Genomic DNA, 25,628 nt, shown 5'->3' with positions numbered 1-25,628 from the left:
GTTTCCCCAGAATAGAGAAGACCATGTAGCAGCTAGGAAAATGCACACACTCAGTTCTGAGGAAGGGTCACTAGACCTCAAATGTAACTCTGATTTCTTCTGTTATCAATCTCTACCTGTCAGTTTCTCCTGTGAATATGAGAAAGTCATTATCAAACCGTACATGTCAATTTAAGTAATTTGAAAGTGTTATCAATCTGTTCAAATAAGTTTCTGCTTTGTGAATGAGAATATCTTCCTCTGAAATGTCCTGCCACGTGCATTTGAGTGTGATTGACCAATCTGTCCCTGTTATATTCTGCTCGGTGTAACTCAGGATGTAGGTGTGAATCTGTATTTGTCAACGTTTCGTTTATACATGTGCAAATGCATTTATCAGATTGTACCTGCCAGTGTTTTTGAAGTGTGTGTGGTGGTTTGGGGGTGTGTGTTTAAGTATCATGCTCTCCCGTTCAGTTTCTGCAGAGTGAATGTGTGAGAGGAGCCATCAATCTCCGCCTGTCAATTTTTGTTGTTCAAAGTTGGGGGAGAATATTTGTAGCTCGGGTGCTCGTTGCTGTGGTTCTGATCGCCGAGCTGGGAATTTATGTTGCAGACGTTTCGTCCCCGGTCTAGGTGACATCCTCAGTGCTTGGGAGCCTCCTGTGAAGTGCTTCTGTGATGTTTCCTCCGGCATTTATAGTGATTTGTACCTGCCGCTTCCGGTTGTCAGTTCCAGCTTTCCGCTGCAGTGGCCGGTATATTGGGTGCAGCGGACAGCTGGAACTGACAACCGGAAGCGGCAGGTACAAATCACTATAAATGCCGGAGGAAACATCATAGAAGCGCTTCACAGGAGGCCCCCAAGCACTAAGGATGTCACCTAGACAGGGGATGAAACGTCTGCAACACAAATTTCCAGCTCGGCGAACAGAACCACAACAGTTTTTGTTGTGTCCACATGAGAATTCACGAATTGAGCTAACCTTGTCAGTTTGTGCTGTGTGACCGAACATCAAGTGCTCTATCAGTACCAGTCACTTTCAACTCTCATGTATCAAAAGTTGCTTAATTCACTGACAGCCAATAATATTCTATGAGTCCAGTGATGACAAGGAATCTATTCTTGTTTGCCATCTGGTTCACTAATGTCCTTTAAGAAAAGGAGCTGCCATCCTTACTTGGTCTGGCCTACATGTGTCTCCAGACCCACAGCAATGTGGCTGACACATAACTATCCCCTGGGAGTTAGAGATGGGCAATAAATGCTGGCCTCGCCAGTGATTCTCTCATCCCGTGAATGAAATTAGGAAAAATAATTCTCTGTGACTGTGATTGATTCTGTGATAGATTTTAGGGTGTTGTGATTGAGACTTAAACTCTTCTGAATTATGTCATTTATGGTAGAGTCACAGAATTGATCCAGCCATTCGGCCAATTTGTGTCCAGACTGGGACATTCTGTTCTTCACCCGTTCTCCATACTAGTTTCCATTAACTGTTGGGATTCTGAACTTTATCCACTCATTGACAGTATCTCTATCTAAATGCTAATTTGAGATTATTTCTGCACTTACCTGTCTTTGATAACTATAGTGCCAGTTTTGTTCTGTGGGCAATAGCATCAGGTAGAGTATGTGGATCTCATTTTCTTTCCATGTTCAGTTGTGTTTTTTTGGTCTGAGTTTAGGATAAACTTGATCAATATTCACTAACCTATTGTGTTGCCGGATTAATGTTATCTTTGCCATGAATCTGAATTTTATTGCATTCAGACTTTTAAAAAATATTTTATGTATGCAGTAATCTTTATCAGTTGCGGCTGGACACTAAGATATAACATCTGATACTAACTGAAGCGATTAATGATTTGGTGAATCAATTTATAACTGTCCATATTTGGAAATATCTGGGCATAAATTTCATTTTTTTTTCCCCTTTCAGCATTAACTGGCTGTGTGTGAGTGAGTTTTCTGTTGTGCTGCCAATCTGTATCACTTCAAAGGAGTGGCACTAGTCTATATCATACTGACACTTTTTTTATGTTGCCTTGTGTTTCCCGTTCTGCATGTCATGATCTGATACACCTTATGAGGTGGGTTTAATGCCTTATAAATCAGTGTTTCATATATTAAAAAAGTATGGAAATGCTTCTGCATTACTCAGGCCCTCAACCAGAATGTGAGAGTGTGGAGAAAATGTGTGTTCATCAGCACCAGGCTCAGTGTGAGAATGAGATTCATTCACTCTCTGATACTAGATATCAATGTGCTCCTTATTCTTGGTTATTGTGTTTCACTGTGCTAGTGTCATCCAAATTGAAACATGTCACTTTTAGTAACTGCTACTGTACTTCAGGTGTTCAAACTTCTGCTACTTGACATGAATGAGGTACTATCCATTGCCACTGGAGTCAGCTCCTGTCAGTGAAAGTGGATGTGTTTGTATATCTGTTAATCTCTGGCACTGCACATGTAGTTCAATAATGTCCACAGCCAGTGTTCTTTAGCTTTAGTGCCTGTAGGATCCATGGACAAATGTACATGCAACACATTGCAGCAGAAAAGCATCTGTGCTCAGAGGTTTATTTGGAATTTACACTGTTTAGTTGTTGTGCCTTTCACATAGGACTTCTATTTATCAAAAGATTAATTTTGTCCGTCTCAGTTACTGATAATGCCAAAGTTTCCTTCTATATCTTCAGAAATCCTCGCTGTAACAATGTAACAGAATGATTTGTTTGTTCACCTTTAAAATGGCCTTCATTACATGTGGAGTTAATACAGTTCCTAATGTATATTTCATAAGAAGATACAATCTATCCCTCTTCTGATGTTGCAAATGATAATTGACTAAGTATCGTGGCATTTATTGGAACTGAGCTGTTGTACATTGAGTATAGGGCGAAATCAAAAAAAAATATATTGCATCATTTGTGTTTGACTCTTGGATTGAATGTGTACCTCTGGAAATTGAGCTCACTGTGTATCTGACTCAATCCAGTCTGACTGTGGAAAGGATGTTCTCCAATCTGACAACAGTAACATACCTGCTGGTTGGTAGAAGCAGATGGTCACACTTGGCTTTGCACTGAGGGAATATTACATTGTCTTGGTCCATCAATCATTTGCCTGGAGGAAGACAAGAGGGATATTTTCTGTAAATCACCATCAGCTAAATAGAAAGACATCAACTGATCAATGAAATATTCAGGTCAGGTCATGATCGTGATAATTCTTTGTTTTTAAACAGGGCAAGGTGAACAGAGCAAGGACTGGTTACACTCTAGCTCTGAGCCCCTTCCAGTCTTTGTTTTTCTGTTTGCGAAATTCTAAAAAAATTTACTAAGGTACAAAAACTAACCAACATCTGCAAGTTCAATATTCAGCTCCCAATACATTAACTGTTGAAGGAAGAACAACAGGCTCTCACATTTAGATATACTGTCCTTTAATGACATACTATTCAATGTCTTTTCGCAACAAACAGCATGAAATAGATGCTAAACAATGAATTCCCATCAGAGTTTAGGGGATTGTAAACCACAAGAATGTCCCACAGCAGCTTCTTCCCGCTCTGCCTCTCTCAGCAGGCCCACACACAGCCCGAGAAAGGCCTCTCTCTTCCCCCCAGCCCGCTCACTCCAAGTTCCGGGACCAGTTCCTGCTCCGCTCGGCCTCTTACGGCCTCTTTCCTGAAGAAGGGCCTGTGCCCGAAACGTCGATTCTCCTGTTCCCCAGATGCTGCCTGACCTGCTGCGCTTTTCCAGCAACATATTTTCAGCTCTGATCTCCAGCATCTGCAGACCTCACTTTCTCCTCTTACAAACAGCCCCCGATTCTCCCTGAACTCACCCCGAATCAATCCCGGTCTCGGAGCCCCCTCTGTGGCCCAGGCTCCCATCCCGATGTGCTGCTGGAAGGAGCCTGCTGTTCCCTCGCTTCCCTGGGCGCTGATCTCTCCATTGCGGTCTGTTTCAAACAAACCTCTTGCACTCACTGAGTAAATGCTCCTCAATGGCAGCGCTGGGGGACGGACTCATGCATGCGCTCCTCTGCTCAAGAACATTTCTGCTTTGGAGGAAGGGCAGTATCGCGCATGCGCCTAAGGATGCAGGAATAAATTATTCTCATTAAACTGACTGACAGCAGCGATTTAGAAGCTTTCAAAACGAACCGGGATCAAACCAGAACAGTCGCCGGACTGGAATTGTTAATGTGGAGCTTTTGCTATAACGGAGCACGGTATTAAAATAATACCTAAAGGCGGCGTTCGTTATTAATGCGTTCACGCCGAAGAACGTTCATGAAATCCTCACAGGGCTGAATGAGAGTGTTGGTTCTCTCCGAAGACAATCTCGAATGCTTCAAATAGGTTCGAGACTCATTACCCGAAAGAAAAATTGCAAATTAATGACTAAATACGAATGCATTGTTTTGCGTAAAGCTCCCTTCTCTGATCTACATTTCGGCAGGATTTTCAAATTTGAAAGAAAATGGTTGATGATTTGGCGCCATGTTTTCCCGCCAGCTTTCTCAGCAATGATCATACCAGCTGTAACTGGTGGGAACACCAAGGGAGACAGTGAGGATAAAGGGGATGTAATCCGGAATTAATACTGCACTACTATATGAAAATTACATAACATTCACAGCAGCGTATATTCTAGTCACTGCTGCTCCTGCGAACTGTCTTCAACCAAATCCCATGGAATGTATTACTGACGTCACGCCCCCCCCCACTTTAATATTATTCAAAGCCATTTTCCAACGTCTGCGATCGCTTCCCGCTCTCTCTGGATGGTTTAGTGGCTCTGAAAAGAGCCGTTGTGATTTACTCTCTCTTTCGGGGTGAATGTGCAGGGCCGACTATGCTCCGTTTAGGCGCGCTCCCCGCGGATCCGGCGGGCCAACTGGATGTCTTTGGGCATGATGGTGACCCGCTTGGCGTGGATGGCACACAGGTTGGTGTCCTCAAACAGTCCCACCAGGTAAGCCTCGCTGGCCTCCTGCAGGGCCATCACCGCCGAGCTCTGGAAGCGCAGGTCGGTCTTGAAGTCCTGAGCGATCTCTCGCACCAGGCGCTGGAAGGGCAGTTTGCGGATGAGCAGCTCGGTGGATTTCTGGTAGCGGCGGATCTCCCGCAGAGCCACCGTGCCGGGCCTGTAGCGATGAGGCTTCTTCACTCCGCCCGTGGCCGGAGCGCTCTTGCGGGCCGCTTTGGTCGCCAGCTGCTTGCGGGGAGCTTTCCCTCCGGTGGATTTGCGCGCTGTCTGCTTGGTCCGAGCCATTCTCCTCAACTCGCAATTACACACAGACACAGGCTGCTGCTGTCAATGCTGAGGCTGCTGCGGTGCTCCCTGTTTAAGGGAACGGAGAGCCCGCCCTAGAGCTGGGATTGGATACAGCCCTGTCCCTCAACCCACAGAGAAACAGCTCCGGATGGAAAAGAACAGGCAGGAAAAGAATTGTTGGAGTCTGATTGGTTCACTGGAAACGACAGTTGGTCAGTTTCCAAATGCCCGCTGAATTCACGCTCACAAACCTTGAGATTAAAGTAACTATTAAAACGCAAAAACGCCATCCGTCCGCAACTAAGATAAAATGTACTATTTTATAGCAACTCCTTAAAACCTCGTTAGCAGTCAGCTTGGACAGGAGGCGTGATCATTGCCTGATCTGTCCGTAACAGGCAGGAGGAAAAGGCGGGGTTTAAAACAGCCAGACAAACTGAACAACCGAACGTTTACCCGCCGTGAATGAATCGAAATAACCCCAATTTAAACATCTTAAAAGCTAATGCAGTATACACCGATAAAAGGACAGAATCTCACTTTATGATGAGATTACCCACAGCGTGGAGACAGGCCCTTCGGCCCAATAAATCCACATAGACCCATTCCCCTACATTTACCCCTGACTAATCCACCTAACACTACAGGCAATTTAGCACAGCCAATTCACCTAACCTGCACATCTTTGGACTGTGGGAGGAAACCGGAGCACCCAGAGGAAATCCACGCAGGCACGGGGAGAATGTGGAAACTCCACACAGACGTCCTTGGCGCTGTGAGGCAGCAGTGCTAACCTCTGAGCTACCGTGCTACCCCCGGAAATGTTTTTGTTACCCCCAGATTGTAATTAGCCCGAAGACAATGTGGAATTGCTACCTGAACTGTCTGGAACAGGCAGATGGAAGGAACACGCAATGAAAACATCCGCAGGGTCTCAGAATCAAAACTGAACCTAGTAACATTCCTGAACGGGTCAATGAAATAAAGATTCGTGACGCGAAGTGAAACAACCAGATGGAGATCAATAAACCCTCCCTATATGATACCTTCCCCATTCACAGGTCTCAGCTCTCGTAAAGCATGGCATGTGTGTGTATTTGAGTTATTCAGATCAAATAATATCTAAGGTAGGTCTGCGCTCGGCGCCGGGACACGGAACATTTGATCCGGGCTCAGCTCTTTCCTGAGAGATGTGGGTGGCTCTGATAAGAGCCTTTGGGTTCAGACGGTTACATATTACACTGACGGGTTCATTTTTTTGCTGCTGTCTTGGTCACTTTTGCTTTGGGCTTGGCCTTGCTTTTAGCCGGTTTGCTGAGGGGTTTGGGGGCTTTAGGGCTCTTGGCCTTTTTCACCTTCTTCACGGGAGTCCGTTTCTTTGTCGCTGCTTTGCTCACCGCTTTCTTTGGCGGTGCCGTCTTCTTGCCGCTCGCTTTCTTGGCTGGGGACTTCTTGGTTGTCGCTCTCTTGGCTGGGGATTTCTTGGCTGTCGCCTTCTTGGTCTGGGATTTCTTTGCTGTCGCCTTCTTGGACGGTGATTTCTTCACGGCCGGTTTCTTGGCGGCTGCTGATGTTCCCGCCTTCTTTCCCGCTTTTGCCTTGACTGGATTCTTAGGGAGTTTGAAGGAGCCGGAGACGCCCTGGCCCTTGACCAGAACAAGGGAGCCGTTCGCCACGCACCTCCTGATACTCATCTTGATCTGTGCGTTTCGCTTTCCCACATCGATCCCGCTTCTCTCCAGCGCCTTCTTTATAGCGGACAGAGACGCCCCTCTGCGATCCTTGATATCCCCGACACCCTTCAGAATCAGCTCTCCCAACCCGGGACCGGGTGTTTTCTTCCTGGGAGCCGCCGCCTTCTTCTTGGGAGCCTTGGCTTTGGTTGGAGCGGCGGCTGGAGGAGCCGTTTCGGCGGCTGCACTGTCGCTCATGTTGAGAACTCTGCGCTGAAACTTTCTCTGGGACAGTCTGAACTCGGTCAGCAATGAAGCTACTGGGGGCGGCACTGAGCCACTTCAAGGCAGCGAGCGGACGGCGCAGGGACAACCTGCCGTCAGCTCCCTGCTCCTGCTGCCTCTCTGTGTTTCTCTAACGGCCTAAACTCTCCGATTCCTCTGAAATTCCGCATTTTCAGAGAGCCAGGCTCGATCGCTCCTGACCCTGACACGGTGAAGTTTGCGACTGAAAAGTTTTCACTCGAATAGAGGGCTCCGCTGTCGAGTTAAACTCATTTTGCTGCCGCACAGATCGAGCTTTTTGAGCTGAGCGCTGACATTGTCGGTACTTTTAGACTAAAATCTTGAAATCAACAAATACATTGTCTTAAATTCTACCTTTGGGGTCTATTGGGGGAGCCGGGGAATAAGTTGAATTGAAAATGTTTTTGATTTTCACAAAAGAGACCCAGAAATATCATAATATTCGCGGACACACAAACACAGTTACGTTCGACTTACCGTCCGCCCTTTTCCGACAGCCTCTCTGACACAGTATTCACATTCACACAGTCACACGCCAGAAATATCACCAAATGTAAGTGTGGAAGGATAGAATGTCTCCTCCTTTCAGCCTTTGCTGCGGTGTCCAGGGAGTTAGTTGTAGTTTTTCTCCTCAGTAGCTGTTACACTCTCATCAGCTCTATTGTTTACATCCTCAAAGATGGCCAGTCAGTTTGCCAAGCTTAGAAGACAGAACAGTGTGCACTGGAAGAGGCCCTTCATGTTCATGCTGATTCTAGCAGATCCTGAATACTGTTTTGTCAAATGCTTCGCAATTGAAGCTTTCATTTTGATATTTTTTCCCTGAGGCTGACTGGCCTATAGTTCATAATTTTATATTTACCACCCTTTTCGATTGGATTGCTTACACAAGCTAGCCCCCAATCTGTGTAAATTATTGCAGAGCTTGTAGAATCTTGGAACATGACCATCCCTGCATCCAGTATTACTCAGCCCATTACATCTGGGACGTAGATGATCAAGGCCTGGTGTTTCCCAACCTTCAATCCTATCCACTGTCCCAACTCATTTCCCAAATAATACTGATTTGGTTCAGTTCTTCCCTCTCACTAAACTCTCCAATACCACTACTGTGTTAGTTGTGTGAATATTTGTGAACAGAGAACAATAGTATGTTTGCGATTTTTGAGACATTTTCATTCCCCATTTTGAACTCCCCTCTTTAATGTTGTAAGTGGCATGTGGTCCTCTTTGCCAACCTATTTATGTTCATTTCTCTCTTTACACATTTATTAGTGCTTTAGCAGTATTTTAAATGGTTTCCACAACATTGCTCTTTTCTTCATTTGTTCTTTGTTAGTTAAATCCCTATTAGCAGTCATTTGTTAATTCTGGATCTGTTTGCAGCCTTCTCGTCTCGCTATATTCCCAAATTGTAGGCCTTTTCTTTGGACAATAAACTATCTTAAATAGTCATTTCAAGTTTCACAACATTCTTTTTTATAGGAGAGAGACCAGAATTGCACATAATATTCCAAAAGTGGCATTATCAATGTTCTGTACACCCATAACATGTTCTCTTAAGTCACATACTCAAAGCTCTGACCAGTAAAGGAAAACATAAATGCCTTCTTTGCTATCCTATCTAACTATAACTCCATGTTCAAGCAACAATGAACCCGCATTCCAACATCTGTTTGTTCAGCAACACTCCACAGGACCTTAATATTAAGTGTGTAAGTCCTGCCCTGATTTGCCTTTCCAAATTGCAGCACCTCATATTAATTTAAATTGAACTCAATATGCCACTCCTGAGTCCAGTGGCCCATCTGATCGAGATCCTGCTGTATTCTGAGGTAGCCTTCTTTGCTGTTTAGTACACCTACAAATTTTGTGTAATCTGCAAACTTACTAACAATAACTGGAACCTCATATCCAAATCATTCATAATAATGTGGAGGTGCTGGTGCTGGACTGCGGTGTGCAAAGTTAAAAATGACAACATCAGGTTATAGTCCAACAGGTTTATTTGGAAGTACAAGCTTTCTAAATACAGACTCCTGATGGAGGAGCAGCAGTCTGAAAGTTTGTATTTCTAAATGAACCTGTTGGAATATAGCTCAAAATGTGTTGCTGGAAAAGCGCAGCAGGTCAGGCAGCATCCAAGGAACAGGGGAATCGACGTTTCGGGCATAAGCCCTTCTTCCTGAAGTCCTCACTCTCTCCTGTTGGAATATAACCTGGTGTTCTGTCATTTATTAACTAAAATCATTTATATAAATGATGAAAAGCAGTGGACTCAGCAGTGATCCTTGTAACACATCACTTGTCACAGGCCTCCACTCTGAAAAGCATCCCTCCACCACCATCCTCTGTCTTCTACCTTCAAACAAGTTCTGTATCCAAATGGCTAGTTCTCCCTGTATTCCATGTGATCCAATCTTGCTAATCAATTTCCCATGGGGAGCTTTGTCAAACGCCTTACTGAAGGCCATTTAGATCACATCCACCACTTTGCCCTCATCAGTCCTCTTCCTTACCAATTCAAAAAAACTCAGTTGAGTTAGTGATACATGACTTCCCACGCAGAAAGCCATGTTGACTACCCCTCATCAATCCTGTCCTTTCAGAAAGATGTAATCCTGTCTCTCACAATTCCCTCAACTGTTTGTCTACTGTTGATGTTATGCTCACTGTTCAATAGTTCCCTGACTTTTCCTTGCCCCTCTTCTTAAATAGTGGCACCACATTAGCCAGCCTCCAGTCTTTTTGCACTTCACCTGTGACTGTGACTTTGCTGAGATACGAATATCTCAGCAAAGGGCCCAACAATCACTTCCCTAGCTTATCATCATGTTCCAGGTCCGCCTGATCGGGTGCTCTTGCTTTATCCACCTTTTCTGTTTAAAATCATCCAGCAGCACCTCCTCTGTATTATGGACATTTTTTAAGATGTCACTATTTGTTTCCCCATGTTCTATATCTTCCATTTCATTCTCCTCCGTAAGTACTCGCTTAGTATCTCCCACTTTTCCTATTCTTCTACACATAGGCTGCCTTGCTAATCTTTGCTGGGCCCTCTTCTTTCCCTGGTTACCATTTTGACCTTCATGTATTTATAAAATCTATTTGAATTCTCCTTAACACTATTTGCCAAAGCTATGTTATGTCCCTTTTTTGCCCTCCTCATTTCCTCCTTAAGTATATCGCTACTGCCTTTATACTCTTCGAAGGATTCACTCAACCTCTCCTGTATTTAACTAATATATGCTTCCTTCTTATTTGGACCAAAACCTCAACTTCTTTTCTCATGCAGCATTTCCTACACCTACCAGTCATACCTTTCACATGAACAGGAACATACTGTCTCTGTACCCTCATTTTCTCATTTTTGAAGGCTTTCCATTTTTCAGCCATCACTTTGCCTGTGAACATCTGCCCTCGGTCAACTTTTGAAAGTTTTTGCACAATACTCTCAAAATTGGCCTTCCTCCAAATTAGAAATTTAACTTTTAGATCTGGTCGATCCTTTTCCATCAGAGTTTTAAAACTAATAAAATTATAGTTGTTGGCCCCAAAGTGCTCCCCCACTGACACATCATTATATCACAAGAGTAGGTCAAGATTTGCACCTTGTCTAGACGATGCATTCACATACTGAATCAGAAACTTTTTTTGTACACACTTCAGAAATTCCTTTCTGTCTAAACCATTAACAATATGGCAGCCATGATCTATGTTTGGAATGTTAAAACCCCTCACCATAACCACACCATTATTCTTGCAGATCTAAGATCTCCTGACAAATTTGTTTCTCAATTTCCTGCTGACTGTTAGGGTGTCTACAGTCCAATCCCAATAAGATGATCAAACCCTTTCTTATTTCTCATTTCCCCATCCAAATAATTTCCATGGACCTAAGCCCAGGAATATCCTCCCCCAGTAAAGGTGTGATCTTATCTCTTACCAAACATATCACGCCCCATTTTCTCTTGCTGACCCCTCCCCCCATTCTTCCTATAACAATTGATTCCTGGAACATTAAGCTGCCAGTTGTGTCATCACCAAACCATGTCTCCATGTTGGAGTTGCTATGATATCCCAATTCCAATCCCATTTTCCTAACCATGTCCTGAGTTCATCCTCCTCCCCCGTTAGGCCTCTTGCATTGAAATAAATGCTGTTTAAGTTATCAATCCAACCTCATTCTCTTCTATGTTCCTGTCTGCCCTGGGTGTTTGACTTACCGACTACCAGCCTCAGATTGATATCTTTGTTCACTATCTCCCCGGTTCCCACTGACCTCACCCCATACCCACACCTTACTAGTTTAACCCCTCCCCAGTACCTCAAGGAAGTGACCCTGCCAATATAGTAGATCCCTTTCAATTCAGGTGGATTCCATCCTTTATTTACAAGTCACGTTTTCCCCAGAAGAGATTCCAATGATCCAAAAATTTGAACACCTCTCCCCTGCACAAGCTCCTGAGTTGGGCATTCCTCTGCTGTATCATCCTATTCCTACCCTCAGTCGCTTGTAACAGCGGGAGTAATCTAGATATTACTACCGGAGAGGTCCTCCTTTCTAAATTCTTGCCTCTCTTCCTTATTTTTCCTTCGGAATCTCATCTCTTTCCCTTCCTGTGTAGTTAGTTCCAATGTGTAAGCCCCTTTGTGAATAGCCTGCACTCTCTCCGTGATATCCTTGATCCTGACACCAGGGAGGCAACACACTATTCTGACTTCACTCTATCGGTCATGCTGCTGACAAAGAGATTCGAGTTTTGTAATTTGTAAAAGGAGGACCTTCCAAATCGCGACTACCTCCATCTAAAACGATAAAGGCAGCTGATGTCAGGGAACACCGCCTTGAAGTCGGACAAGTTCCCCTCGAAGGCACTCACAATGCTGACTTGGAAATAAAACCACTTTCTTTCACTGTCACTGGATCAAGACCCTGGAACTCCGTGTTCATGGCATTGTGGGCAGCACATGGACAACAGCTGTTCCAGAAGGTGGCTCAACACCGCCTTCGCAAAGGGATGGAGAATAAATGCTAGGCTCAGCCAGCGAAATCCACGTTCCAGGAGTGAATAAACAAAAACAGCTGGGGTCTCTCGTTGTGCCATACAACACATCACAAGGTTTCTGTCTGCAGCATACATGCCACTAAAATCTGTCATCCACGACAAACTAAATCGAGTTCCAGAAATGTTGTTGCACACCTGGTCTGACTTTTGCACATGCCTCCTGACCCAGAAATAAGCTCAGACACTGTGATGCAAGACTCACTCCATCAGTTATTTTCTGCCTTCGTAAGAATGTTCCACTTATTCCATCTCTCTGTATGTTACTTTGGGCAAGAAGTTAATATTTCTGGATGAGGGGTCAGCAGGATTAAATACCACAGTTAACATTCGATCAGACGTAATGTTATTGAATGGGGGAGCACAGCGGATGGGCCGAGTGGCCGCCAGCTTCTCCGCCCCCTGATCAGATTGTGAGAGAGCCGGAGGGAGGAGTTATTAACATGACCCGGGAATGAACTCCATTGGAGCTTCATAAAGAGGCAATTCCCAGCTTGAAACCTTCTCTGCCCTTTCCCCCACGGCCTCAGTTCCTTTGGTCAAACTGGGAGAAAAGGGAATTGGGGAAATGACCAATTGATGTTTGTTTCTGGGAAGCATTAGGAAAAGCAGCGCATGCGCGATGATTGTTCCTGAGCAGAGGAGCGCATGCGTGAGGCCCTCCCCCAGCGCTGCCATTGAGGAGCATTTACTCAGTGAGTGCAAGAGGTTTGTTTGAAACAGACCGCAATGGAGAGATCAGCGCCAGGTAAGCGAGGGAACAGCAGGCTTCTTCCAGCAGCATATCGGGATGGGAGCCTGGGACACAGGGGGGGCTCGGAGACCGGGATTGATTCGGGGTGAGTTCAGGGAGAACCGGGGGCTGTCTGTAAGAGGCCGAGCGGAGCAGGAACTGGTCCCGGAACTTGGAGTGAGCGGGCTGGGGGGAAGAGAGAGGCCTTTCTCGGGCTGTGTGTGGGCCTGCTGAGGGAGGCATTTTTGGGGTTTGTAATCCCCTAAACACTGATGGGAATTCATTGTTTGGCTTCTGTTTCACGCTCTTTATTGCGAATAGACTTTGAAATAAAGGACAGTAGAAACAAATGTAATAATCCTGTGCAAGATAAATATAGCAGGCACCGGATAAACATCTCCAGGTATGTGAAATCCTGCCCAATATTTGTTTTTCAACAGTTAAATGTATTGGGAGCTGGACATTGAACTGCACAATCATTCCATTTGTGGAGATGTCCATATGTTGGTGAGTATATTTTATCGAAGTGAAATGTTTTCGAATTTGGGAAACAGAAAAAGACTGGAAAGAGCTCAGGGCTCGAGTGGAACCAGGATCTGCACTGTTCACCTTGCCCTGTTCAAAAACAAAGAATTGTAATGATCATGACCTGAATATTGTATTGATCATTTGATATCTTCCTACTCAGCTGCTAGTGATGTACAGGAGCTTTCTCTTTTGTCTTTCTCCAGGCAAATATTTGATGGACCAATCCAAGAGTGACCAACTGCTTCTCTCACCCAGCAGGTATGTTACCACTGTCAGAGAGGAGAAGGTCCTTTCCACTGTCTGAGTGGATTGAGTCAGATACACATTGAACTCCATTTCCAGAAGTATACATTCAATCCAAGAGTTAAACACAACTGACGATATATAAATCTACATTATTTTGACCTGTTCTCAGTATTTTCCACCTCTGTGACAGTAAATTCCATTACTCAAAGCCAATTACCATTCATAAGGTTAGAAGCAGGTTAGACTGTATGCTTATAGTAAATATACATTTTTGAGCTGCATTAAATTCATATGTAGATTTGGCATTTTTAAAGTTACAATCAATCAGAACAAACCGATCATGGTGTTACATGGTTATAACAAATATAAATATGAAGTGTATATTTGAGTGCAGATATAGAAGCAATGTTGGACATGTATGAGTAACTGAGCAGGACAAAATTATTCTTTTCATTCACATCCGTACATACACATCTGTGTCTGTCTCTGTCTCTCTCATTCTCACTCTCAGCCGAGTGTTGATGAAAGCACACTTTATGCACGCTCCCATTCTGGTTGAGGGCCTCAGTAATGCAGAAGCATTTCCATACTTTTTTAATGTATGAAACACTGATTGGTAAGACCTTATACACTTTATGACGTAGTTTTCAGAACTGGAATCACACAGAGGCATACAGACAATGTTGGTGTGATCTTGACCAGTACCACTCTTTAAAGTGATACATATTGGCAGCACAACACAAAACTCACTCTCACTCAGCCAGTTAATGGTAAAAGGGGGAAAAAAAATGCAATTTAGGTCCACAACTACTTCCAGATATGGACAGTCATAAATTGACTGTCCACATTATTAATCACTTCAGAAGATGTTCATATTAGATGTTCACATTATTGCAGTGCCCAGCTGCAACTGCCAAAGACGACTGCACGCACAAAATGTAAAAAGAAAGCTGAGATTGAATACAATAAAATTCAGATTCTTGGCAAACATAAGTATGGAACGAACATTAATGCCTCAATCACACAGGTTTATCAAATATTGAACGGGTTTATCCTACACCCTGCTGAAAAAACACAACTGAACATAGAGAATGGCATCCATATACTTGACTTGTCACTGTTGCACACAGAGCAAAACTGGCACTCAAGGTATTCAAAAGTTTAATAACTGCAGAACTCATCTCAAATTGGCATTTACACTGAGACACTGGCAGTGAGTGAATGAAGATTAGAATCCCAACAATTAGTGGAAACTAGTATGGAGAACAGATAAAGAATAGAATGTCTAAGTGCAGAGACAACCGGCTGAATGGTTGTACCAATTCTGTGATTGAGTCATAAATCACAAAATGTATAAGAGATTAAGGCCCAATCTCAACACCCTAAACACTATTGTTGGACTGAATCTCAGTCACAGATTTTCTTTTCTCTAATTCATTCATGGGATGAGGGCATCACTGACTCAGCCAGCATTTATTGCCTATCCCAAACTACCCATGCAGCCACATTGATGTGGGTCTGGAGTCACATGCAGGCCATACAAGGTAAGGATGGCAGTTTCCTTCATTCAAGGACTTTACTGAACCAGATGAGTTTTTCTGGCAATCAACAATAGATTCATGGATGTCATTAGACTCTTAGAATATTATTGGCTGCCAGAGAATTGAGCAACTTTGGTATATAAGAGTTGAACATGACTGGAACTCATTGAGAACTTCACTCTCACAGTCACACAGCAGAAACTGGCATGTATAGATCAATTCCTAAATTCTTACATGGACACAGCAGAAATTGACATGTTTTCATCAAGTCCTAAACTCTCGTATGGACACAACCAAAACTGACAGACATTGATTGGATATCTGCTCTCACAATATTCACACTGTGGCAACTAAAAGGGAGAGAACAATAATCCCACACACACACATATGACAGGTCCAGGTTGATAACTAGACTAACACATTCGCATAGCAAAACCTGACAGGTACAGTATGATAAATGAATTTGCACATTTATAAACAAGAAGCTGATAGATACAGATTAATAACTGCACTCTCATTTGCACAGAGCAGAATCTGACAGGGACAGGTTGGTAAATAACACTCTCATGTAGTTGGCAGTAAATCTCAGAGAAACACTGATAACTACACTCTCATATTCATAAAGCAGAAACTGACAGGAATAAATTGATTATTCTCCCAATATCAAATCACATAAATTGACGTGTACACTTTTATAACGACTCTCACATATTCACAGAGAAGAAACTGACAGGCAGAGATTGATAACAAAACAAAAATTAGTGGAAAATTCACAGGTCTGGCAATGTTTCAGATCTAGTGACCGGTCCTCAGAACTGATGGTGACAAGGAAAATGCACACAATGTGGTCTCCTCTATGTTAGGGAAACTGAGAGCAGATTGGATGTCCACAGTGCAGAGCACCTACATTCTGCCCAGACAAAAAGACCCTGAGCTTCCAGTTGCCTGCCACTTCAACACACCACCCTGTTCCCTGGCCAAGATCTCTGTCTCAGGCTTGCTGTAGTGCTCCAGTGATGCTCAGTGCAAGCTGGAAGAACAGCATCTCATTTTCTGCTTGGGATCTCGACAGCCTTCTGGACTCAATATTGAGTTCAATAACTACAGGGCTTGAGCTCTCCCATGTCATTACCCAAAAACCCACATATCCGGCCTTGTTAACATTTAGTCTGCTATTATATGCTGCCAATTGTTAGCCACTAACAGGCCCTATTAATAAACTTTTCACCCACTTAGTCTGACAGATTAGATTACTTGCAGTGTGGAAACAGGCCCTTCGGACCAACAAGTCCACACCGACCCTCTGAAGAGAAACCCACCCAGGTCCATTCCCCTACATTTACCCTTTAACTTAACACTACGGGCAATTTAGCATGGCCAATTCATCTAACCACATTTTTGGACTGTGGGAGGAAACCGGAGCACCCGGAGGAAACCCATGCAGATACGGGGAGAATGTGCAACCTCCACACAGACAATTGCCCGAGGTGGGAATTGAACCCGGGTCCCCGATGCTGTGACACCATGTCACCCCACTCCTCTGTCTGTCCAACTGTTCTTCTCTTTCTTTGGACTCTATCTCCATCTATCTTTTACTCGTCACCCTTCCACCCAGCCTATCTTCTGTATAAAAACTAATATTTTCCTACCAACCACCAGAAAATACAGAAGTTTGAATACACCACCCAACAAACTCAAGAACAGCTTCTTTGCTGTCATCAGACTTTTGAATGGACTGCTCAAATTTTAAGGCGAAAGTGAGTACTGCAGATGCTGGAGATTAGTGTCCAGATTAGAGTGGTGCTGGAAAAGCACAGCAGGTCAGGCAGCATCCGAGGAGCAGGAAAATTGATGTTTCGGACATTCCTGATGAAAGGCTTTTGCCCGAAACATCGATTTTCCTGCTCCTCAGATGCTGCCTGACCTGCTGTTCTTTTCCAGCACCACTCTAATCTGGCTCAAATTTTAACGTTAATCTCTCTCTCTTTGCAGCTTCAAAACTGTATTGCAGATTCTGTTCTATTACCCTGATGCATTTTGTATGATATTATCTGCCTGTAAAGCACACAAAGCAATACTTTCCATTGTATCTCAGTGCATGTGACAAAAAGTAAATCAAATCAAATCAAATGGATAATTACACTCACATATTCATACAGCAGAAGCTGAGAGGTACAGTTTGATAATTACAGTCAGACAAACTGACAGGAAAAGATGAATAAATACACTCAAACACTGATATTACAGAGCCTGACAGGGAAAGATTGATAATTAAACTCTCACATTCACAAAGCAGAGACTGATATCGACAGGTGAAAACTCAGTAGAAACTGAAGGATTGACAAGTACAGAAACATATTCACCAAGCAGAAACTGACAGCTACAGATTGACAACAATATTTATGTATTTACACAGCAGAGTCTGAAAGATACAGATTGACAGTTACACTCACTTTGACAAAGAAGAAAATGACAGGAAGAGAATGATAACTGTATTCCCACATTCACATCACTGAACTAACTGCTACAGTTTGATTAATACAGCCACACTCTCAGAGCAGAAGCTGATGGGTACCGCTCAATAACTGTATTCACATATTGACAGGGAAGAAACTGACGGGAACCCATTAGTATCTACACTGTCATATTGACGTAGTAGGAACAGATTGACAATGATACTCTGGTGTCAAATAGCAAAACCTGACCCGGACTGTTTGATAATTGCACTCACATGTTGATATGGCTTAAACTAACAGGTAGAGGTGAATATCTGCATTTTCACAGATTAAACTGATTGGTTCAAATTGATGACTGCATTTAATATTCATACAACAGAAACTGACACGTTCTCATAGCTGAAACTTACATGTTCAGGTTGATAACTACATTCTCAGACACACAGGAGAAACTATTAGGGACAGATTGGTTAAGCAAACACACACGTTCGCAGGGCAGAAACTGACAGGATAACTAAGCTCACATATCCACATCAGACAAACACACAGAGACTGATCGTATTTATTTAAAATGTGTTAAATGTATTTATGAACCAGTCCCTGGCAGTTTCTCCTATGTGTATACGCAAGTTCAGTTACCAATCTGCACCTGTCAGTTTATGCTATATGAATGTATGAGTGTAGTTATCAGTCTGTCCCTATTTGTCTCTGTGGTGAGAAAATGTAAATATATTTACCAGAGAGTGACAGGGACAGATTGATAACTGTATTCACTCGCATATTTGCACAGATTATATGGATTGATAATTACAGTTTGATAATTACACTCAGATGTTCACAGAGCAGCATTTAACAGGTTCATCTTGATAATTGTCTTCACACATTTACTGAGCAGGAACTGACAGGTATGGATAGATAAGGAAACTTTCATATCCAGACACGCACTTGCATTAGATTATCCCATCCCATTTGTAGAGGAGTTGGTTAGTATCTGGTTCTCAGCGAATTGGTACAGATTTTTTTGATACAGTCACCAAAGAGCAGCTCAGGCAATAATAGAATCAGCCCTGTGGTCCTGTTGGAATTGCTGTCTTGAAGGAAGAACAGCCAAATGATTATTAAATTATTCCATTGACTTAATGTTGATTTTCTGTCTCCCTCCAGACAATTACTTGAAGGACAATGACAGTGTAATATGTCCTCAGTACAAAACAAAGTGTGATCAGTTCCTTCTAACAAACAGCAGTTATGTTACTACAATCAGACTGAAGAACATCCTTTCCACAGTCACAGAGCAGATTGAATTAGACACACATTGACTCAATTTCCAGAGAGAAATTTTCAAATCAAGAGTCAATTCCCTCGGAGGAATTAATTTTTTTCTTTTTCTCTCCATTCTTTACGTACATCACCCCATTTGCCAATAATTGTAATAAATCACAGCCAGAGAGTTATAGAGATGTTGAGCACAGAAACAGACCATTCGGTCTGACCCACCTATGCCAACCAGATATTCGAAACTAATCAAATCCCATTAGCCAACACAGATGCCGTTTGCCAGCACTTGGCCCACATCCCTCGAAATTGTTCCTATTCATGTCGCATCCACATGCCTTTTAAATGTTGGAATTGTTCCAGCCTCCACCACTTCATCTCGCAACTCATTCCACACACACACACACACACACACACCACCTTCTGCATGAAAAGGTTGCCCCTTAGGTCCCTTTTAAAACTTTCCCCTTTCACTTGAAACCTGTGCCCTCTAGTTCTGGACTCCCCCACCTCAGGGAAAATGCCTTGTCTATTTAGTCTATCCATAATCCTCCTGATTTTATAAAGGTCAGAATTTTATAAAGGGTATAAAATACTATAAGGTCCCCTCTCAGCCTCTAACACTCCAGGGAAAACACCCCAGCCTCTTCAGCCTGTCCCTTTCGTTCAAACACTCCAACCCTGGAAACAATCTTGTAAATCTTTTCTGAATGTTTCATGTTTCACAACATCCTTCCGATAGGAAGGAGACCAAAATTGCACACAATATTCCAAAAGCGGCTGAACCAATTACCTGCACAGCATCAACATGACGTCCGAACCCCGAAACTCTGTGCTCGGACTGATAAAGAACAGCATACTAAATGTCGTCTTCATTATCCTATCGTCCAGCGACTCCACTTTCAAGGACCTACGAGCCTGCACTCTATGGTCTCTTTGTTTATTAATACTCCCCAGGACCTTACCATTAAGTATATAACTCCTGCCTTGATTTGCCTTTCCAAAGTGCAGCACCTAGCATTTATCTGAAATAACTCTACCTGCCACTGCTCAGCCCATTGGCCCATCTGATTATGATCCTTTTGTACTCGGTGGGAACCTTCTTTGCTATCCACTACACTGCCAATTTTGGTGTCATCTGCAAACCTTTTATGTTCACATTCAAATCATTTATATAAATGACGAAAAGCAGTGAACCCAGCACTGATCCTTGTGGCTCATGACTGATCACAGGTCTCCAGTCTGAAAGGTAACCCTCCGCCGCCACCCTCTGTCTTCCATGTTTAAGTTAATTCTGTGTCCAAATTGCTAGTTCTCTGCGATTTTCATGTGATCTAACTTTGCTAACCAGTCTACAATGAAGAAACCTGTCAAACATCTTACTGAAGTCCTTATAGATCACGTCCACCGCTCTACCCTCAACAATCATGGAGTCAAAGAGATGTACAGCACAGAAACAGACCCTTCAGTCCAATTTGTCCATGCAGACCAGATAAACCAACCCAATCTATTTCCACCTGCCAGCATCCGGCCCATATCCCCCCAAACCCTTCCTATTCATATATGCATTCAGGTGCTTTTTAAAAGTTGGAATTGTACCAGCCTCCACCACTTCTTCTGGCAGTTCATTCCATTTATGTACCACCCTCTACATGAAAAACTTGCCACTTGGGTCTTTTTATTTCTTTTCCATCTCCCCGTAAACCTATGCCCTCTAGTTCTGGACTTCCCCCCTCCCAGAGAACATACCTTGTCTATTTATCCTATCCATGCCCTCATGATTTTATAACCCTCAATAAGTTCACCCCTCAGCCTCCGATGCTGCATGGAAAACAGCCCCAGCCTATTCAACCTTTCCTTCTCGCTGAAATCCACCAACCCTGGCAACATCCTTGTAAATCTTTACTGAATCCTTTCAAGTTTCACAACATCCTCCTGATAGGAAGGAGACCAGAATTGTATGAAATATTCCAAAAGTGGCCTAACCAATGTCCAGTATGGCCTCAACATGCACTCTATTCTGATCAATAAAGGAAAGCATACCAAATGCCGCCTTTACTATCCTATCTATGTGCGACTCTACTTTGAAGGAACTATGTACCTGCACTTCAAGGTCTCTTTGTTCAGCAAAACTCCCTCGTACCTTACCATTAAGTGTATAAGTCCTGCTGAGATGTGCTTTCCCAAAATACAGCACCTCGCGTTTATCCGAATTAAACTCCATCTGCCACTCCTCAGCCCATTGGCCCATCTGATCAAGATCCCATTTTAATCTGAGGTAACCTCCTTCGTTGTCCACTACACTTCCAATTTTGGTGTCATCTGCACACTTACTTACTATACCTCCTGTGCTCACATCCAAATCATTTATACAAATGACAAAAAAGTAGTGGACCCAGCACCGATCCTTGTGACAGTCCACTGTTCACAGTCCTCCAGTCTTAAAAACAACCCTCCACTACCACCCTCTGTCTTCTACCTTCGAGCCAGTTCTGTTTCCAAATGGCTAGTTCTCCCTGTATTCCATGAGATCTAACTTTGCTAACCAGTCTCGCATGGGGAAATCCTCTTCGTTACTTCTTCAAAAAACTCAATCAAGTTTGTGTATCATGGTTTCCCTTGGACAAGACCATGTTCACTGTCCCGAATCAGACCTTGACTGTCGAAATACGTGTAAGTTCCGTCTCTCAAGATTCCCTCCAATATCTTGTCCAACACCAATGGCAGGCTCACCAGCCTATAGTTCCTGGCTTTTCCTTATCACCTTTCTTAAATAGTAGCACCATGTTAGCCAACCTCTAGTCTTCCGGCACTTCACCTGTGACTAGCGATGTTAAAAATATCTCGACAAGGGACATGCCAAATACTTCTGTAACCTCCCACAGAGTTATACAGTATGCCTGATCAGGTCCTGGGGGATTATCCACCTTTATGCGTTTCAAGACATCCAGTAATACTACTTTTGTAATATGGACATTTTAAGATGTCACCATCTATGTCCCCCCATTGTATATCTTCTGCGTCCTTCTCCACAATAAACACTGATGCAAAATACTCATTTGGTATCTTCCCCCATCTTCTGCGTCTCCACACAAAGGCCACCTTGCTGATCTTTGAGAGGCCCTAATCTCTCCCTAGTTACCCTTTTGTCCTTAATGTATTCATAAAATCCCTTGGGAATCTCCTTAAAACTATTTGCCGAAGCTATCTCGTGCCCCCTTTTCGCCCTCCTGATTTCCCTCTTGATTATACTCCTACTGTCTTTGCCTCTTCTAAGGATTCACTCGATCTCTCCTGTCTATACCTGACGTATGTTTCCTTCTTTCTTTTAACCAAAACCTCAATTTCACCATCATCCAGCATTCCCTACACTTCCAGGCTTGCCGGTCACCCTAACAGGAACAGACTGTCTCTGGACCCTTGTTATCTCATTTTTGAAGGTTTCCTATTTTCCAGCCATCAACTACCTGCGAGCATCTGCTGCCAATCAGCTTTTGAAAGTTCTTGTCTAATATTGTCAAGCCCATTGATATTTTACACTATTTTTCAAGGGGTTTAGACTGAATTCTTATCTGAAATAGATGCCTGGGATAGGCGTTAAATCTACATTTAATATGACATTTTTAAAGTTAAAATCAAGATGGAAAAGAAAACCATATATAACATAGACGTTAAATACAGAGATAGAAGGAAACCAGACAAAAGTCACCAATTTACTGGATGAAACAGTGTTATTAAGTTTATTAGTGATTGGGCAGGACAGAGTTAAACGTTCAATGAATTTTTGTCACATACAGAGACATGACAATTAAATAATGTGAATTCCAAACACCCATTGTGTGCCAAAACCTGATAAATAAAACTGAACATGCTAGGGGCTAGAAACAAATGTAGAAATTGCTGGAAAAATTCAGCACGTCTGGCAGCATCCGTTGATAGAAAGTAGAGTTAATGTATTGGGGCTAGTGGCTGCTATTCAGAACTGAGTTTCTCCAGGAATTTCTAATGTTGTTCCTGACAGTGGAAAATAATTACTGCACACGCACACAGCAACTGACTGATTCAGAATTAGTTCACAATACAAACATCATAACTGCAGAGCAGGGACTGACAGTTATGGAGTTCCATATACACTGCAGGCAACAGGAAATGATCACTCTCATGTGGAGTCATTGTGGTCTGCAGCAGTCAGAGACATCCAGCTAACAATTCTACTCCCACAGCATTCCATTTCCATCAATGTATCATGGTGGCAGAGGAGCTGCCATCCCCACCTTTAGCACAACGTCATTCTCCATTTCTCCAACTTGCAGGAACAGATTTTCTTTATGACTGTCTTCACCAAAAAGGTTTCTTGTGCCATTGTTTCAAATTAACTTTCATTTTCTACAAGTAGCCCTGCATTCCCATGAAGTCTGATATTAAATACAAGAAAATCAATACCATTTTCTCAAATAATCAATGCGATCACATAATTGTAATTTGAAACGATGGAGTAGGAAAGATTTAGTGAGATAATAGAACATAAAACATGACAGCACAGTATACTATTCCATTTTCATCCATATATTTATCCAATGACCATTCAAATGCCCATAAAGTTGGCGAGTCCACTACAGTTGCAGGCAGAACATACCATGCCTCTACTACTACTGAGTAAAGAGACTACTCTGACATTTGTCTTATATTTATCATCCCTCAATTTAAAGCAATGTCCCCTTTTGCCAGCCATCACCATCAAAGGAATAAGGCTCTCACTGTCCACACTATCTAACCCTCGAATTATTTTATGTGTCTCTATTAAGTCACCTCTCAAACTTCTTCTCTCTAATGGAGCCTGATGCCCCTCAGCCTTTCTTCGTAAGACATTCCCTCCAGACCAGATGACATCCCAGTAAATCACCTCTGAACCCTTTCCAAAACTTCCACATCCTTCCTGTGATGCAGTGACTAGAAGTGGATGCAATTTTCCAAGTGCAGCCACACCAGAGTTTTGTGCAGCTGCAGCATGACCTCATGGTTCCAAAACTCAATCCCTCTCCCAATTAAAGCTAACACATTGTATGCCTTCTTAACAACCCTATCAATCTGGATGGCAACTTTCAGGGATCTACGCACATGTACATGGATGTCTCTCTGCTCATCTACACTGCCAAGAACCTTACCATTATCCCAGTACTCTTTATTCCGACTGCTCCTTCCAAAGTGAATCATCTCACACTTTTCCACATTAAACTCCATTTGCCACCTCAGCCCAGTTCTGCAGCTTATCCATGTGCCTGTGTAATCTGCAATGTCCTTTGGCACCGTCCACAACTCCACTGACCTTAGTGTCATCCACAAATTTACTAACCCATCCTTCTGTGCTCTTACCCAGGTCAGCAGTGGACCCAAAACAGATCCTTGCGATACACCACTAGTAACTGAACTCCAGGATGAACATTTCCCATCAACTACCACCCTCTGTCTTCTTTCAGCTAGCCAATTTCTGAACCAAACCGCTAAATCACCCTCAATCCCATGCCTCCATATTTTGTGCAAGAGCCTACCATTGGGAACCTTACTGAAAACACCTAATCAAGCACTTTACTGAAATCCATATACACCACATCAACTTCTTTACCCTCATCCATCTGTTTGGTCACCTTCACAAAGAACTCAATAAGGTTTTTGAGGCATGACCTGTACTTCACAAAATCATATTGACTATTTCTAATCAACTTATTCCTATCGAGAGGAGTCTAAATCCTGTCTCTTGTAGACTTTTCCAACACTTTACTCACAGCCGAAGTAAGGCTCACTGATTTATAACTACCAGGGTAGTCTCTACTCCCCTTCTTGAACAAGGGGACAACATTTGCTATCTTCCAGTCTTCTGGCACTATTCCTGTAGACAATGACAACAAAGATCAAAGTCAAAGGCTCTTCAATCTCCTCCCTGGCTTCCCAGAGAATCCTAGGATAAATCCCATCTGCCCAGGGGATTATCTATTTTCACACTTCCCAGAATTGCTAACACCACCTCCTTGTGAACCTATATTCCATCTAGTCTAGTAGCCTGTAACTCCGTGTTCTCCACAACAACATTGGTATTCACACGGGGAAAAAGACAATGAAAAATATTCATTTAGCACTTCTCCTATCTCTTCGGACTGCACACACAACTTTCCACTCCTGTCTTTGATTGGCCCGGAAGTTATTCTCGTCATTCGTTTATTCCTGAAATAGCTATAGAAAGCTTTCGGATTTTCCTTGATCCTATCTGCTAAAGACTTCTCTTGTCCCCTCCTGGCTCTTCTTAGTTCTCTCTTTAGGTCTTTCCTGGCTAGCTTGTAACTCTCAAGCGCCTTAGCTGCGCCTTCACGCCTCATTATAATATAAGCCGCCTTCTTCCTCTTGACAAGCGATCAACTTCCTTAGTAAACCAAGACTTCCTCACTTGTCCACTTCCTCCATGCCTGACAGGTATATGCTAATCAAGGACACGCAGTAGCTGTTCCTTGAATAAGCTCCACATTTCAATTGTGCCATCC

At 43.1% G+C, this 25,628-nt stretch overlaps 2 protein-coding genes and 3 long non-coding RNA genes across 7 annotated transcripts in view; 2 read left to right on the top strand and 3 right to left on the bottom strand.

Annotated features, from left to right (window-relative positions):
* LOC148135543 (uncharacterized) overlaps positions 1-4,715 on the bottom strand; it is a 31,415-nt gene extending 26,700 nt beyond the window's left edge. For 2 of the 3 annotated variants that reach the window (XR_015755172.1, XR_015755174.1), the window contains exons 1-2: positions 3,833-4,715; positions 3,028-3,109 (exon numbers count right to left, since the gene is read on the bottom strand). This is a non-coding gene — a long non-coding RNA (uncharacterized LOC148135543). The remainder of the gene's footprint in view (positions 1-3,027; positions 3,110-3,832) is intronic. The other variant, XR_015755173.1, reaches the window with a different exon arrangement.
* Positions 1-25,628, top strand: part of LOC148135538 (uncharacterized) — a 334,519-nt gene that overhangs the window by 277,178 nt on the left and 31,713 nt on the right. The gene's annotated exons all lie outside the window — the stretch shown is intronic.
* LOC148135542 (histone H3) lies at positions 4,858-5,268 on the bottom strand. The gene has a single exon (XM_087984769.1). The coding sequence runs from the start codon at positions 5,266-5,268 to the stop codon at positions 4,858-4,860; it is 411 nt and encodes a 136-aa protein (XP_087840895.1).
* LOC148135541 (histone H1-like) lies at positions 6,437-7,301 on the bottom strand. Its single transcript, XM_087984767.1, has one exon. It carries the CDS (start codon positions 7,200-7,202, stop codon positions 6,522-6,524), a length of 681 nt encoding a protein of 226 aa, XP_087840893.1. The 5' UTR covers positions 7,203-7,301; the 3' UTR covers positions 6,437-6,521.
* On the top strand, positions 13,018-13,981 carry LOC148135540 (uncharacterized). Its single transcript, XR_015755025.1, has 3 exons — positions 13,018-13,064; positions 13,490-13,556; positions 13,781-13,981. It is a non-coding gene; the product is annotated as an uncharacterized LOC148135540 (long non-coding RNA).

This window comes from Chiloscyllium plagiosum, unplaced genomic scaffold (genome assembly GCF_037043375.1).
Source record: "Chiloscyllium plagiosum isolate Xiang-an unplaced genomic scaffold, Cpla_swu_hap1 HiC_scaffold_49, whole genome shotgun sequence".
Taxonomy (NCBI): Eukaryota; Metazoa; Chordata; class Chondrichthyes; order Orectolobiformes; family Hemiscylliidae; genus Chiloscyllium; species Chiloscyllium plagiosum.
The sequence above is the reverse complement of the archived record's forward strand: the minus strand, read 5'-3'. Positions and strand labels throughout refer to the sequence as shown.

Bases quoted from the DNA above. Each gene is read 5' to 3' on its own strand.
- LOC148135542 (XM_087984769.1), bottom strand. From the start codon at position 5,268: ATGGCTCGGACCAAGCAGACAGCGCGCAAATCCACCGGAGGGAAAGCT.
- LOC148135541 (XM_087984767.1), bottom strand. From the start codon at position 7,202: ATGAGCGACAGTGCAGCCGCCGAAACGGCTCCTCCAGCCGCCGCTCCA.